The sequence below is a fragment of the Ranitomeya imitator genome, chromosome 1 (genome assembly GCF_032444005.1).
Source record: "Ranitomeya imitator isolate aRanImi1 chromosome 1, aRanImi1.pri, whole genome shotgun sequence".
NCBI lineage: Eukaryota > Metazoa > Chordata > Amphibia > Anura > Dendrobatidae > Ranitomeya > Ranitomeya imitator.
Window position 1 is genome coordinate 596,669,313 of NC_091282.1, and position 14,656 is coordinate 596,683,968.

At 43.0% G+C, this 14,656-nt stretch overlaps 1 protein-coding gene across 8 annotated transcripts in view; it reads left to right on the plus strand.

Moving 5' to 3' along the window:
• LOC138680800 (mothers against decapentaplegic homolog 4-like) overlaps positions 1 to 14,407 on the plus strand; it is a 95,785-nt gene extending 81,378 nt beyond the window's left edge. For all 8 annotated transcript variants that reach the window (XM_069768057.1, XM_069768051.1, XM_069768071.1 and 5 more), the window contains one exon: positions 13,559 to 14,407. In XM_069768057.1, coding sequence (XP_069624158.1) covers positions 13,559 to 13,770 — 212 coding nt within the window. In that variant the 3' untranslated portion in view covers positions 13,771 to 14,407. The remainder of the gene's footprint in view (positions 1 to 13,558) is intronic.
• Positions 14,408 to 14,656: the final 249 nt, after the last annotated feature.

Genomic DNA, 14,656 nt, shown 5'->3' on the forward strand with positions numbered 1-14,656 from the left:
TAAGTTTATTAACCCTTCAGGCAGTTTCACGTGAACTAAAGCAATGTGGAAGAAAAAAAAAAAATAACGTTTACATTTTTTCATTAAAAATGTACATTAGACCCAAACTGTTTTATTTTCACAAAGGTGTCAAGAGAAAATGGACCACATAACTTATTGTGCAATTTCTCCTAAGTACGCCAATACCCTGTATGTGGGGAAAGCCACTGTTTGGGTTCATGGCAGGGCTCAGAAGGGAGAGAGTATGGTTTTACTTTTTGAATGCAAAATTGGTTGGAATTGATAGCAGGCACCATGTAGTGTTTGGAGATCCCCTGATGTGCCTAAACAGTGGAAACCCCCCCCCTCCCCCCACCCACAAGTGACCCCATTTTGGAAACCACACTCTCAAGGATTTTATGCGGGGTTATAGTGAGCATTTTTAACCCACAGGTATGTCACAGAATTTGATAACCTATTTAATATGATGACCTAATATTGTCATTAGTGTTGAGCACAAGTACTTGCTACTGCAGCTTGCATCGGGTGCTCGGCTATGCACCGAATATCACGGGTGCTCGAGTGACATGCTCAAGTCCCTGTCCCGCGTGTTTTGTGAATATTAGACACCACAAAAATAACATGCGGGTATCGACTTTGCCCTGGGTGCTCAAATATGCACCGAGCGCAACCTCGAGTAGAGTGAGCACTTGCGTTCAACACTGGCCGTCATATCGTCCTAATTTTTTTTTACTGTTTAAATCCTCCCCCCAATTCTAAACTCCAACCCTAACACAGCCCTAACACAACTTAACCCTAATCCCAACCCTAACCACAACCCTAATCCTGACCACAGCTTTAACCCTAATTGCAGAGAATGGAAAAATTTACAATTTTATTATTTTTATCTAACTATGAGGGTGACAAAGGGGAGTTTGATTTACTACTTTTTTTTTATCCCTGTGATAGACCTTATCAAGTGATCAAAAGGAAAACTCTCCTATTGTTCCCAGCTACCGGCCGGCAGATCTCGGCGGGCGCACTACGAATGCGCGCGCTATTTTCTTCCAGGAAGGTGACGTGGAGGGATGGAGCAGGAGGGCCTGGGGATTGCAGAGGTACCGGGAGGGGGCTCGGGGGGACCCCATTTGTCTCACCTCTGATGTTAGATCATGTCAGAGGAGAGAGAAATTAATTAAATCGGATTGGTGGGGGTGTGGTCTGCTCTCAGTCCATGCAGCAGCAGTAAGTCTGAGCTGCCAGGGAAAAAGCTATATAAATAAAGGTCGTTCAAAGCAGACTATTGAAGAAAATAAGTCGCCGTCCAGGTTCATAAACCCTCCTGGACTACAAAGATGCTGCCTATGGGCCCCAAAGACCCCCAAAGGAGGAAGAGATTCCCCCAAGAAAGTTGTGGCCTACAGCAAACTTCCTCAGCCTGCGGGTAAAGCGTGGCTTGAGACACCCACAGGACAAAGGGAAGGCTGTACCCCTGTCCTGGGTCCTGTTCAAGATCCATTTCCAGCACTACCAACACCTAATAAGAGCTGCCTGAAAAAAGGAGAAGATAATAATAATAATAATCTTTATTTTTATATAGCGCTAACATATTCCGCAGCGCTTTACAGTTTGCACACATTATCATCACTGTCCCCAATGGGGCTCACAATCTAGGTTCCCTATCAGTATGTCTTTGGAAGATAGGACAGGAAGATAGGACATCAAAGCACCCACACTCAGAGAGTGCTGCATAGGGGAGAAGATGCACTAAGGGTACCGTTACACTAAACGACTTACCAACTATCACGACCAGCTATACGACCTGGCCGTGATCGTTGGTAAGTCGTTGTGTGGTCGCTGGAGAGCTGTCACACAGACAGCTCTCCAGCGACCAATGATCAGGGGAACGACTTCGACATCGTTGAAACTGTCTTCAACGATGCCGAAGTCCCCGGGTAACCAGGGTAAACATCGGGTTACTAAGTGCAGGGCCGCGCTTAGTAACCCGATATTTATCCTGGTTACCATTGTAAAAGTAAAAAAAAACACTACATACTCACATTCCGATGTCTGTCACGTCCCCCGCCATCAGCTTCTCTGCACTGACTGTCAGCGCCGGCCGTAAAGCAGCCTGTCTGCTTTACGGCCGGCGCTGACAGTCTGTGCAGGGAAGCTGACGGCGGGGGACATGACAGACATCGGAATGTGAGTATGTAACAAACCACTAAAGTAAGGGGTAATTGGATTGGATAATATTCAGCACTTAAACTATATGAAGGAATCCGGTTGGTTTAATCTGGAAAACTGCTCCACTAACCAGGATTGGTAGAAGCTTTATAGGAAGCGCTGAAGAAGAGATACCAGATTGGCTATTCATTGTCATGGAAACGAGGATGCAACGTTTATAAGATAAATATCATGCACCCGCACTGTTTTGTTTGGATTAATGTAGCGATTTGCATTGCGATGTTCTGTATGTATATATTATATGTTCACTCATATGTCTGATATTTACTTTGGTATTGGTTTTAAACATTTATAATACTTCGTTAAGTGGGCTGGCACTGACTAGTGATTGGCTCCCTGTGTGGTTGCTACCCCATACCAGACGCAGACAAGGCACTGGTCTTTACAGAAAGCAGATGAAGGGATGACATCAGGCAGCTCCTCATGGAGTTAGGAAGTAAAGAACAGCAGCTACAAGCAGTCCGGGCAGAATGTGTCTGATGACTCATTATGTACACAAACCTCTGGTACAGTTGAGGACAGCAGCAGATAAGCTTTCAGGCTGTGTGCACACGTTGCGGGTTTTTTTGCGGTTTTTCCCGATAATAACGCTATAAAACTGCAAAAAAAACCGCATACAATAAGCATCCCATCATTTAGAATGAATTCTGCATGTAAAAAACGCAGCATGTTAATTAATTTTCCGTTTTTTTTGCGGATTTCCCACTCCAAAATGCATTGGGAAGTGTCCGGAAAAAACCGCGGCAAAAACGCGTAAAAACTGCGGCAAAAACGCATGCGGTTTTCTTGCGGATTTCTTGCAGAAAATGTCCGGAATTCTCAGGAATTTTCTGCGAGAAATCCTGAACGTGTGCACATAGCCTCACAGACAGAGGGATCAGAAATGGAAATACAAACCCCTCACAAACAGTGTTAAAAGAAAAACACTGGAATCAAGCAATGCCTTAAAGGGGCAGCTGCAGCAGAGGAGGTTTTTCACCAAGATGAAGAAGATTCTGAATACTCATCTCCTTCAAATAGTCCAAACCAGCAGAGAATAAGAACGGATTTTAGTGACTCACCTAATGTAAAATCATCAGCATACATCACATGTCAGAAAAAATATACTCAAAAGCTATTGCCAATAGACTAAAAAAAATATTAACCAAAATTATACACCAAGACCAAGTAGGATTTGCATGTGGTCGAGAGGCCTCTGATGCCTACCAGAAGGCTTATCAACCTCATTAGCCTAGTAGAAGTTGAGCAAATGCCTTCTCGGCTCTTCACCCTGGATGCAGAGAAGGCATTTGATAGGATTCATTGGGGATTTCTCACTTCCACTGTTGAAAAATTTGGCTTTAGTGGTCCCATCATGACTGAAATAATGGCGCTGTATAAAAATCCCTCAGCTCAAGTAAGACACGGTTGCCCTCTCTCCCCCATATAATTTGCAATAGTAAGGCTGGGTTCACACTGCGTTCTACGTGTCCCGTTAGACGAACTACGTTACACCGCGACATAATACGGTGTAAAGCGGTCCGTATAACGGCGCCATTGAATACAATGTCGGACGCATCGCTAGCGCACACCCACAATGGGCGTGCACTAGCGATGTGCCGTCATTGAGTGACGGACCCTGAGACGCGGGCTGCAGCGTTTCCGGGTCAGACACCGCTAGCGCAGATAGAACTAGCAGATGCTCTATCTGCGCTAGCGCACTGCCATAACGGCACTTGCGTTAATAGCAGCCCGTTTAATGTATGTGTTGAACGGGCTGCTATTAACGCAATGTGAACCCGGCCTAATGGAGCCATTCACAGAAATTTGCATAAATCTTCAAATTAAAGGTATTCCAACAAAAGTCACAAATTATAAAATAAGTCTGTTTGCAGACAATGTAATTCTCACCATATCTAATCCTTTAGAATCACTTAGTGAGAGAACCAAAACAATAGATAACATTTCCAAGATCTCATTTTATAAAATCAACCAGAACAAATCACAAATTTTGGACTTGTGGTTACATGAGGAACAAAAGGAGAGTATTAAGAAATAATTTCAAGTATGTATAGGAAAAAGACACTATACCATGTTTGTGAATTCAAATACCGTATATACTCGAGTATAAGCTGAGATTTTCAGCCCATTTTTTGGGCTGAAAGTCCCCCTCTCAGCTTATACTCAAGTCATACACAGGGTCGGCAGGGGAGGGGGAGCGGGGGCTGTCTAATTATACTCACCTGCTCCTGGTGCGGTCCCTGCACGTCTTTTCGCAGGCGCCGGCAGTTTCCTGTACTGAGTGGTCACATGGTACTTCTCATTACAGTAATGAATATGCTGCTCCACCTCCCATAGGGGCAGAGCCGCTTATTCATTACTGCAATGAGCAGTAACGGTGACAGCTCAGTACAGAAAGAAACTGCCTGCGCCGGGGAAGCAGGGACTGCACAGCTCCAGGAGCAGGTGAGTATAATGGGGAGCGCAGCGCTGCGCGATATTCACCTGCTCCTCGTTCTGGGCGCCGCTCCGTCTTCTGCAGTGACGCTCAGGTCAGAGGGCGCGATGACGTGGTTAGTGCGCACCCTCTGCCTGATCGTTTGTGCAGAAGATGCTGAAGATGGAGCGGTGCTGGAACGAGGAGCAGGTGAATATTGAAAGTGCCAGGGGCCTGAGCGATGGAGAGGTGACTATGTGACTTTTGTTTTTTATCGCAGCAACAGCAAATGGGGCAAGTGTCTGTATGGAGCATCATATGGGGCCATAACATTTGTGCAGCACTATATGGGGCAAGTGCATTACTATATGGGGGCAAGTGTCTATGGAGCATCTTATGGGGCCATAATCAACGTTTGTGCCGCACTATATGGGGCAAGTGTCTGTATGGAGCATCTTATGGGGCCATAACGTTTGTGCAGCACTGTATGGGGCAAATGTCTGTATGGAGTATATTATGGGGCCATAACGTTTGTGCAGCACTATATGGGGCAAATGTCTGTATGGAGTATATTATGGGGCCATAACGTTTGTGCAGCACTATATGGGGCAAATGTCTGTATGGAGTATATTATGGGGCCATAACGTTTGTGCAGCACTATATGGGGCAAATGTCTGTATGGAGCATCTTATGGGGCCATAACGTTTGTGGAAAATTATATGGGGCAAGTGTCTGTATGGAGCATCTAATGGGGACATAGTCAAGGTTTGTGCAGCACTATATGGGGCAAATATCCTTAAGGGGCCATAATCAACATTTGTGCAGAATTATATTGGGCAAATGTGTATATGGAGCATCTTATGGGGCCATTATTAACCTTTATGCAAGATAATATGGGGCATATTTTAATATGGAGCATCTTATGGGGCCATCATAAACTTTATGGAGCATTATATGGGGCTCCTGATTCAATATGGATATTCAAAAACACTTAACCTACTGATGTCTCAATTAATTTTACTTTTATTGGTATTTATTTTTACTTTTGACATTTACCGGTAGCTGCTGCATTTCCCACCCTAGGCTTATACTCAAGTCATTAAGCTTTCCCAGTTTTTTGTGGCAAAATTAGGTGGGTCGGCTTATACTCGGGTCGGCTTATACTCGAGTATATACTGTAACTAAGAAAACAAAATACTTAATAAATACAAATCTGGCCTTAATTCAGAACAGCATAAAGATTTATATCATAAAGTTTGCCAAACAAGACATATCTTGGTTGGGAAAAATAAGGGCATACTTTATGTATTCAGAACAATCCCCTTGAGGTTTCTCAAAACTGGCTACAGAAACTACAAACCCAGGTTTCTGGATTTATTTGGAGCCGTAAAAGACCAAGGGTTGCAAACACCATACACTGCAAAAAAAAAAAATAATGGAGGCTTAAGTGTACCAAATATCATGAACTACTATATAACCAACTTTATGCAGCAAAATCAAAAATAGATCAACAGTAATGATAACACATGATGGGTATTACTTGAAAAAGTATTAAACAATAACAAGTGATTAAAATCTATCATTTTAACCCATATCTTAGATTTATCTCTTGAACTGCCACAATTTCCAACCCTACAAGCTTCAATTAGATAGACTTTTGACATTTACCGGTAGCTAGGCTTATACTCACTCGAGTCATTAAGTTTTCCCAGTTTTTTGTGGCAAAATTAGGGGGGTCGGCTTATACTCAAGTATATACGGTACCTTATGCCTGGTACAAAAATTAAAGCAGTTCTTTGTTTGATGGCTTGTGACTATCCTTCTTCCTCTTGATTACATTCCAGAGGTTTTCAATAGGGTTCAGGTCTGGAGATTGCGCTGGCCATGACAGGGATTTCATGTGGTGGTCCTTCATCCACACTTTGACCTAGCGGTGTGGCATGGTGCATTGTCCTGCTGGAAAAAAAAACAGTCCTCAGAGATGGGGAACATTGCCTGAGCAGAAGGAATCAACTATTTTTCAAGGATAACCTTATATGCGACTTGATTCATACGTCCTGCGCAAAGAACAACCTTCCCAATTCCAGCCTTGCTGAAGCATCCCCAGATCATGACCGATCCTCCTCCAAATTTCACAGTGGGTGCAAGACACTGTGGCTTGTATGCCTCTCCAATTCTCCATCTAACCATTAAACGACCAGGTGTTGATCTGGGAATGTTCAGCAAGGCTGGAATTGAGCAGGCTAATCTTTGCAAAGGACATATGAATCAAGCCACATACAAGGTTATCTTGGAAAAAGTTTATTCCTTCTGCTCAGGCAATGTTCCCCAACTCTGTTGCCGTGCCACACAGCTAGGTCAATCAAGGTGTGGATGAAAGACCACCACATCAAATCTCTGTTGTGGTTAGCCCAATCTCCAGGCCTGAACCCCATTGAAAACCTGTGGAATGTAATTGTCACGGGTCCCTCTCTGTGCTGCCGCTAATTCGTCACGTATCCGCTCTCAGCACGTGACATGGGGTTGTGCCTGCAAGGGTTAATCTATCTCCCCTCTCTATCTAGCATTCAACCTCTGTCCTATGCTGTAATGGGAGCATAAATCACACACCGACCCAGGCCACACACCCTCTCATACACACTGCCACCACTCACCGAAACACGGGCAATGAGTCCAGGAAACACTACTAATGCTGTCTACCACTCATAAGGCTCACACATCTTAGGCTATGGATTCTTTAGAACATACAAGGTTCAACTGTTAAAGTTTATGCTTTAATACAAAAAGTACAGTGCTTACAGTAAAGAAAAAGATACAAAAATATGGTAATAAAAAGACCTACAGGTATGCAAAACAGTATAAAATAAACAGGAGAAAACTTACAAAAATAGCTAACTTGTAGTCTGCTTCTGCTCCCTGAGGGTAGGATGAATATAGACTGGATCACATCAGCTTCCCTGGCTGCCCTCACATGTGAACAATTTTGAATGTATACAACCCAAATTTATAGAGTCACCCTGGAGGTCACATTTCTAGACCAGCCCCTCAAGTTGATATTCTAATTGCTTGGTTTTGATCTCCCCCAATGAATATATTATTTGATCTGTGTGTAAAGCTTCCCATGGATAGTGTCAGGCTGTAATTGACATCTCTCTTCAAAGAGCTAGGAGATGTCAAATGTTCCCTTTTTTCTTTGTTCCCAGCACGACCCTCTGGTGAGATTGGAGACAGAAGTCTGCTGTGTCAGGAAAATGCATATTAACACCTGGGTGAGACTTGCAGCCTTCAGGACAGATGTTACATCATTACTAGTCACACAATAAACCTATACATGGTTCACTGCACATATATGTATACATATACATATTTCACTACAGTAATCAAGAGGAAGATGGATAGTCACAAGCCATGAAACAAAGAGCTGCTTAAATTTTTGTACCAGGAGTGGCATAAGGTCACCCAAAAGCAGTGTGAAAGACTGGTGGAAAGCATGCCAAGACACATGAAAGCTGTAATTAAAAATCATGGTTATTCCACAAAATATTGATTTCTGAACTCTTCCTGGAGTCAAAACATTAGTATTGTTGTTTCTAAATAATTATGCACTTGTTTTTTTGTTTTTGTTTTTTGCATTATTTGAGGTCTGCATGCAATGCATTTTTTTTGTTATTTTGACCATTTCTCATTTTCAGAAAATAAATGCAAAATTAATTGCTTGGAACTTTGGAGACATGTTGTCAGTAGTTTATAAAATAAAAGAACAATATACATTTTACTCAAAAATATACCTAAAAAGAGAAAAATCAGACAAACTGAACATTTTGCAGTGGTCTTATTTTTTGCCAGAGCTGTATATAAACTTTTTGATAGCGACACTGTTCTTAAATAGACAACTAACATGACCAACTGGGAGAAAGATCTGAACTTTACTCAAGATTCAGAACAAAGGGAAAAATCTATTAAAACACTATGTAAATCCAATACGTGCGCTACCCTGCATGAAGCTTATTATAAACTCATCACAAGATGGTACTTTACCCCCCTAGACTTAAAATCTTCCCAGCACAGTCACCATTGTGTTGGACGAAATGCAGGGAAAAAGGGAGACCTCAAGCATATCTTTTGGGAATGTACCTCGATTAAAGAAACATGGAAAAAAAAAGTGGAACAAATGATATAACAGATTACACACAATAATATAAGACTCCACAATTAACAATTCTATCACTAGGGATAATTTATTTCCCAAAAGAAAATATCTATATCGTCTCACATATAATAATGGTAACAAATCGTTTAATTGCATCCCATTGGTAAAGGAAAGACCCTTCAAAAATAGAGGACATCATAGAAAGAATAGCTACACATAATGTGTACGAATTTAATCATGCCATAATATACAATAGATTTCCCAAATACTCAAAAAATTGGGCCCCCTGAAATAAAGAATTCACAACACTATTCACCTAGTCCCCTCTAATCATCGGAGAGTAGGAAACAAAATTAATATGAGAAGTTTTCGGGTGGGTGCCAAGGATACCTCCTTTGCAATGGGAGAATTAACAATTGCAAAAGAAATGTAGGCTTGTGTGAAGATGTGAGCTTGTGGCTTATAAAAATCACCTAGGCAGGTTAACGATGCAGCTATTTTTATTCCATATATCCATGGTTGTACAACAGATCCATGTAGATGGCCAACGTACAATGTCCTCAGTCCACAAGTTCCCAATCTGAGATCGGTAGTTTCACTGGCCCTGTACCAGGAAATACCCACTGTCTCCCAACTTTTCGTTGGCCCACAGCTTTTGGTATCTCCAGTTGGTATAGTGTGCGGTCACAGCCTATGTTCCTCCAGGCAATATGGATATCACGACCATAGTTCATGGATAACCCTCCAGCGAACAATCAGTCTCCAAAACTCCATATTTAATCCATCCTTCGCAGCTGGGATCCATCGAAGTTCCTCAAAAACTGCCTGATTCAACACCCTGTGTTTGTTTCTCCCTCCCCTTAAACATTATTCTTTAGTTCACAGAACAAAACCTATTCCATCACCAGAAGCTGATGTGAGACCCCCTGTGGTGACGGCTTCCCTGGGTCTACTATTTCCTTCCACACAATGGGCCTAGGAGTGGGAGTACTATGATGCAAGACCTTGAGATACCGAGGGGATTGATGGGATGATTGCTTTGCATTTAAGGTACCTTCACACTAAGCGACGCTGCAGCGATACCGACAACGATGTCAATCGCTGCAGCGTCGCTGTTTGGTCGCTGGAGAGCTGTCACACAGACCGCTCTCCAGCGACCAACGATGCCGATAACCAGGGTAAACATCGGGTTACTAAGTGCAGGGCCGCGCTTAGTAACCCGATGTTTACCCTGGTTACCATCCTAAAAGTAAAAAACCCAAACGCTTCATACTTACCTTCCGCTGTCTGTCCTCCGGCGCTGTGCTTTCCTGCACTCACTGTGAGCACAGCGGCCGGAAAGTATATTTACCCTGGTTACCAGTGAACACCCTGGTTAACCGGGGACTTTGGCATCGTTGGTCGCTGGAGAGCTGTCTGTGTGACAGCTCTCCAGCGACCACACAAGGACTTTCCAACGATCACGACCAGCTCTCTCTCTCTCTCTCTCCCTCTCCCTCTCCCTCTCCCTTCCCGCCGCGTCCCGTTTTTGTGTTTTCGTTTTTCGCTCCCCTCCTTCCCAGAGCCATAACTTTTTTATTTTTCCGTCAGTATGGTCATGTGAGGGCTTATTTTTTTGCAGGACGAGTTGTACTTTTGAACGACACCATTGGTTTTACCATGTTTTGTACTAGAAAACGGGAAACAAAATTCAAATTGCGGTGAAATTGCCAAAAAAGTGCAATCCCACACTTGTTTTTTGATTGGCTTTTTTGCTAGCTTCACTAAATGCTAAAACTGACCTGCCATTATGATTCTCCAGGTCAGTACGAGTTCATAGATAAAAAATAACTTAGACATGTTAGGTGTCTAAGTGGTGAAAAAAAAATCAGAACTTTGCTAAAAAAAATAAACAAAAGCCCCATTTTCCGATACCCGTAGCAACTCCATTTTTTGTGATCTGGGGTCAGGTGAGGGCTTATTTTTTGCGTGCCGAGCTGACGTTTTTAATGATGCCACTTTTGTGCAGATACATTCTTTTGATCGCTCGTTATTGCATTTTAATGCAATGTCGCGGTGACCAAAAAAATGTAATTCTAGTGTTTTTTAATTTTTTTCTCGCTACGCTGTTTAGGGATCAGGTTAATGCTTTTTTTTTTTATTGATAGATCGGGCGATTCTGAACGCGGCTATACCAAATATGTGTAGGTTTGATTTTTTTTATTTTGGATGGGGTGAAAGAGGGGTGATTTAAACTTTTTTATTTTTTGTTATTTTTTTAATATTTTTAAAAACATCTTTTTTTTTTTTTTTTACTTTTGCCATGCTTCTATAGCCTCCATGGGAGGGGGTCGGCGATGTGCTCATTTCCAGCCGCGTGTTTGACAGCGGCATTTAACAGGTTAATAGCGGCGGGTGAATCGCGATTTCACCCGCCGCTATTGCGCGCACATGTCAGCTGTACAAAACAGTTGACATGTTGCGACTTTGATGTGGGCTCAGCGCCGGAGCCCACATCAAAGCAGGGGACCCGACATGCGCCATACTAGTACTGCGCATGTCGGGAAGGGGTTAAACACAGCAAAACCGGTGCTCCGTGCTGGAAAAAGTCTCTGTCTCTTAGAGCTGTGGACTCTGCTCTATGTCCATTTGTCCTTTTAGTCTTTAGTAAGTGGCCATTTTAAATCCTCACAGCTTGGAATGCAAGAATTTATTTTATTAAAAGTAGAATTATTTGAAACGTAAATAAAGGTAAATATATTGTGTATTATTGGTGGATATAAAGTTGGTATAATTGTATTTTCTTTAATAGGTAATAGTATGTTTATACTTGTTTCAACAGATATTTTTATTGTTGTTTTGTTTTTTGAGAAAATGAATTATGCAGCATTTACTCCTGTTTATCCTAGATTTGTATATACCCATTTCTTTAGGGTATGTGCACACGTAAGAATTTCTTGCAGAAAATTCCTGAAGAAAACCGGACATTTTCTGCAAGAAAACTGCATGCGTTTTTTTTTCCACGTTTTTACCGGATTTTTTCCAGAGCTTTCCCAATGCATTATATAGCGGGAAAAACGCAAAATTAATGAACATGCTGTGTTTTTTACCGCTATGCGTTTTTTTTCGCAGAAAAAAAACGCATCATGTGCACAAAAATTGCAGAATGCATTCTAAATGATAGGATTGCATATGTGTGCGTTTTTTATAGCGAAAAAACGCAACATGTGCACACAGCCTTACTCTTATAATCCCCCCTCCTTGCCGTTCCCATGTCCATCTCTCCCATTACGATAAATATGTCGTAAGTATAGTAAAATATTGAAAGAAGATATACCCTATTTTCCGGCGTATAAGACGACCCCCCAACTTTTCCAGTTAAAATATAAAATCTTCTTAAAAGGGGGGTCTTCGTATATGCCATGTGTCGTCTTATAGGGCCGGTGACTAATGTGCCCTTTTTTTTGGGGGGGAGTGGTCCCTATGATGAAGAGAGGGGGCGTCTTACAGGAAAGTGTGAGTGGAGTATCCTATTACCTCATTGTAGCAGCGTGGGGTCTCTATGCTGGGGAGCGGCGGCGGCTGCTCCTCTTTGTGCCGCGTGGGTGATGTGCTGTGGGGCGGCGGCATATCTTCGTGCAGCGTCAGGGCTCTGTGCTGTGGGGCGGCGTATCTTAGTGCAGAGTCGGTGCTCCTCCAACATTTCCTCAAAGCCCAGAGGCACCGGCATCTCCATTGCTGCGATGTGGTTGCCTCCGGGAAAGTGGCCGCTAGGGGCGGCGCATGCTCAGACTCAGATCTCGTCTCCCGAGATCTCGGGACGAGATCTGAATCTGAAGATGCGCCGCCCCCAGCGGCCATTTTCCCGGAGGCCACCGCATCGCAGCAATGGAGCTGCCGGTGCCTCCGGGCTTTGAGGAAATGCCGGAGGAGCCCCGACTCTGCACAAAGATACGCCGCCCCACAGAGCCCTGACGCACGAAGATACGCCGCCGCCCCACAGCACCCACGCGGCGCAAAGAGGAGCAGCCGCTCCCCAGCACAGAGACCCCACGCTGCTACAATGAGGTAATAGGGTGATACTCCCCTCATACTTTCCTGTGAGACGCCCCCTCTCTTCGTCATCGGGACCACTCCCCCAACCCCACCCCACCCACCATATACACATTGGTCTGCACCCGGCTTACAAGATGACACCCGGCGTATAAGACGACCCCCGACTTTTAAGAAGATTTTCAGGGGTTAAAAAGTTCTTATACGCCGGAAAATACGGTACTTAAAAGATAGAAGTGATATACCACATGCACAGCTTGTTGTTGTTGTTGTTCAAAAAAAAAAAACTTTTTGGAAAAATAATCTATTGAAACAGAAAATCGGACTGATCATGTTCTCCAGGGTCTCGGCTACCCCGGAGATTTTGCGACACTGAGGGACGCTATACCTTTATTTCTCAGCGCCATTAAAAAGCAGGGCTGAAGAATAATTACCCTTAACTGCAGCCGTTAAACAGTGTATCAGTGGTCGTTAAGGGGTTAAAGTTCCTAAACATTGTGCACATACCGGAATTTCCATGCCCATAAGCTACAACCACTTCCATTGCGTTTGTCGAGAGCTGGATCCTCTGACAATTTTTATCTCTAAAAATCCCTTTACATGAATTATCAGACCTCCATTCCTGTGTTGTATGTAGTCGGGATGAATGGTCATGGTGGCAACTCTGGCCCATATACTTATCGTGCCTTTGCTTTGCCATGATATTTTATTTATTTTTTGTGTTCCCCACACAGGTTTATCGGCAGCTGCCGGTATTGGAGTTGATGATCTCCGTCGACTCTGCATTCTCCGCCTCAGTTTTGTTAAAGGCTGGGGTCCTGACTACCCCCGTCAGAGTATCAAACAGACACCATGCTGGATAGAAGTTCACCTCCACCGATCTCTTCAACTCCTAGATGAAGTTCTTCATACGTTACCAATGGCGGATCCTAATACAGTCAACTAGCCATCAAAGGGTACTGAGAAGAGACATGGATGCTGTAATTGGCTTCTTACTGCCAAAGGAAATCTCACTAGGTGGTGCAGCCTGCTACCGAGGATGAGCCAGATATCTTCTACTGTTGTAGTTATTGTTGATAAAAATGAACTTTACTGGCAGACAACAGCTTTGAGAAGTGAACTACATGGGCTAAACCTTGCCCTGGGTTTGTCTTGCTCAACAAAATGTTTAAAGAATCTAACATGAGATTTGCATCGGGTTGTGGACAATGAAAACACTTTACGATAATTCTTTATTTTAACTCTCTTAATTGCACACGATGAAGGAACCACTCTCTGCTCAGAATATCACAAGTCATACGCCTGGTGGGAACCATGAGAAGCTTTAGATTGTCTCCAAATTGTAGAACAAAAGAAAAATGTGGTAGTAGTAGTTGTGTTTTTTTTATGCCATTATTGGGACAGTTCACTTGCAGGATCCTGACATCGAAGGGACAATCATAAATTTTATATATAAGTTGCTTTACAAGGACAGAATATGGACTGTATCTTAATAAGAGCAAAGCCAAAAATACTACCCTGCTTTTTGATGGGATTTCCACATTCAAACTGACTTATATTAAATAAAATATTTATCTACTATTGCTTAAAAGTCCTATGACCTGTATGAACAGACGTCAAAAGACAGAACACAAATCAATAAGCCTGCTATGACATGATCACGGCTCTATATAATCCTCACACGTCTCTACTTCCGGTTGACCGCGCATCTATATAATCCTCACACATCTCTTCCTCGTGATTGTGGCTCTATATAATCCTCACATGTCTCTTCCTCGTGATTGCAGCTCTATATAATCCTTACGTCCTTTCTTCCTCATGTGATCACGGCT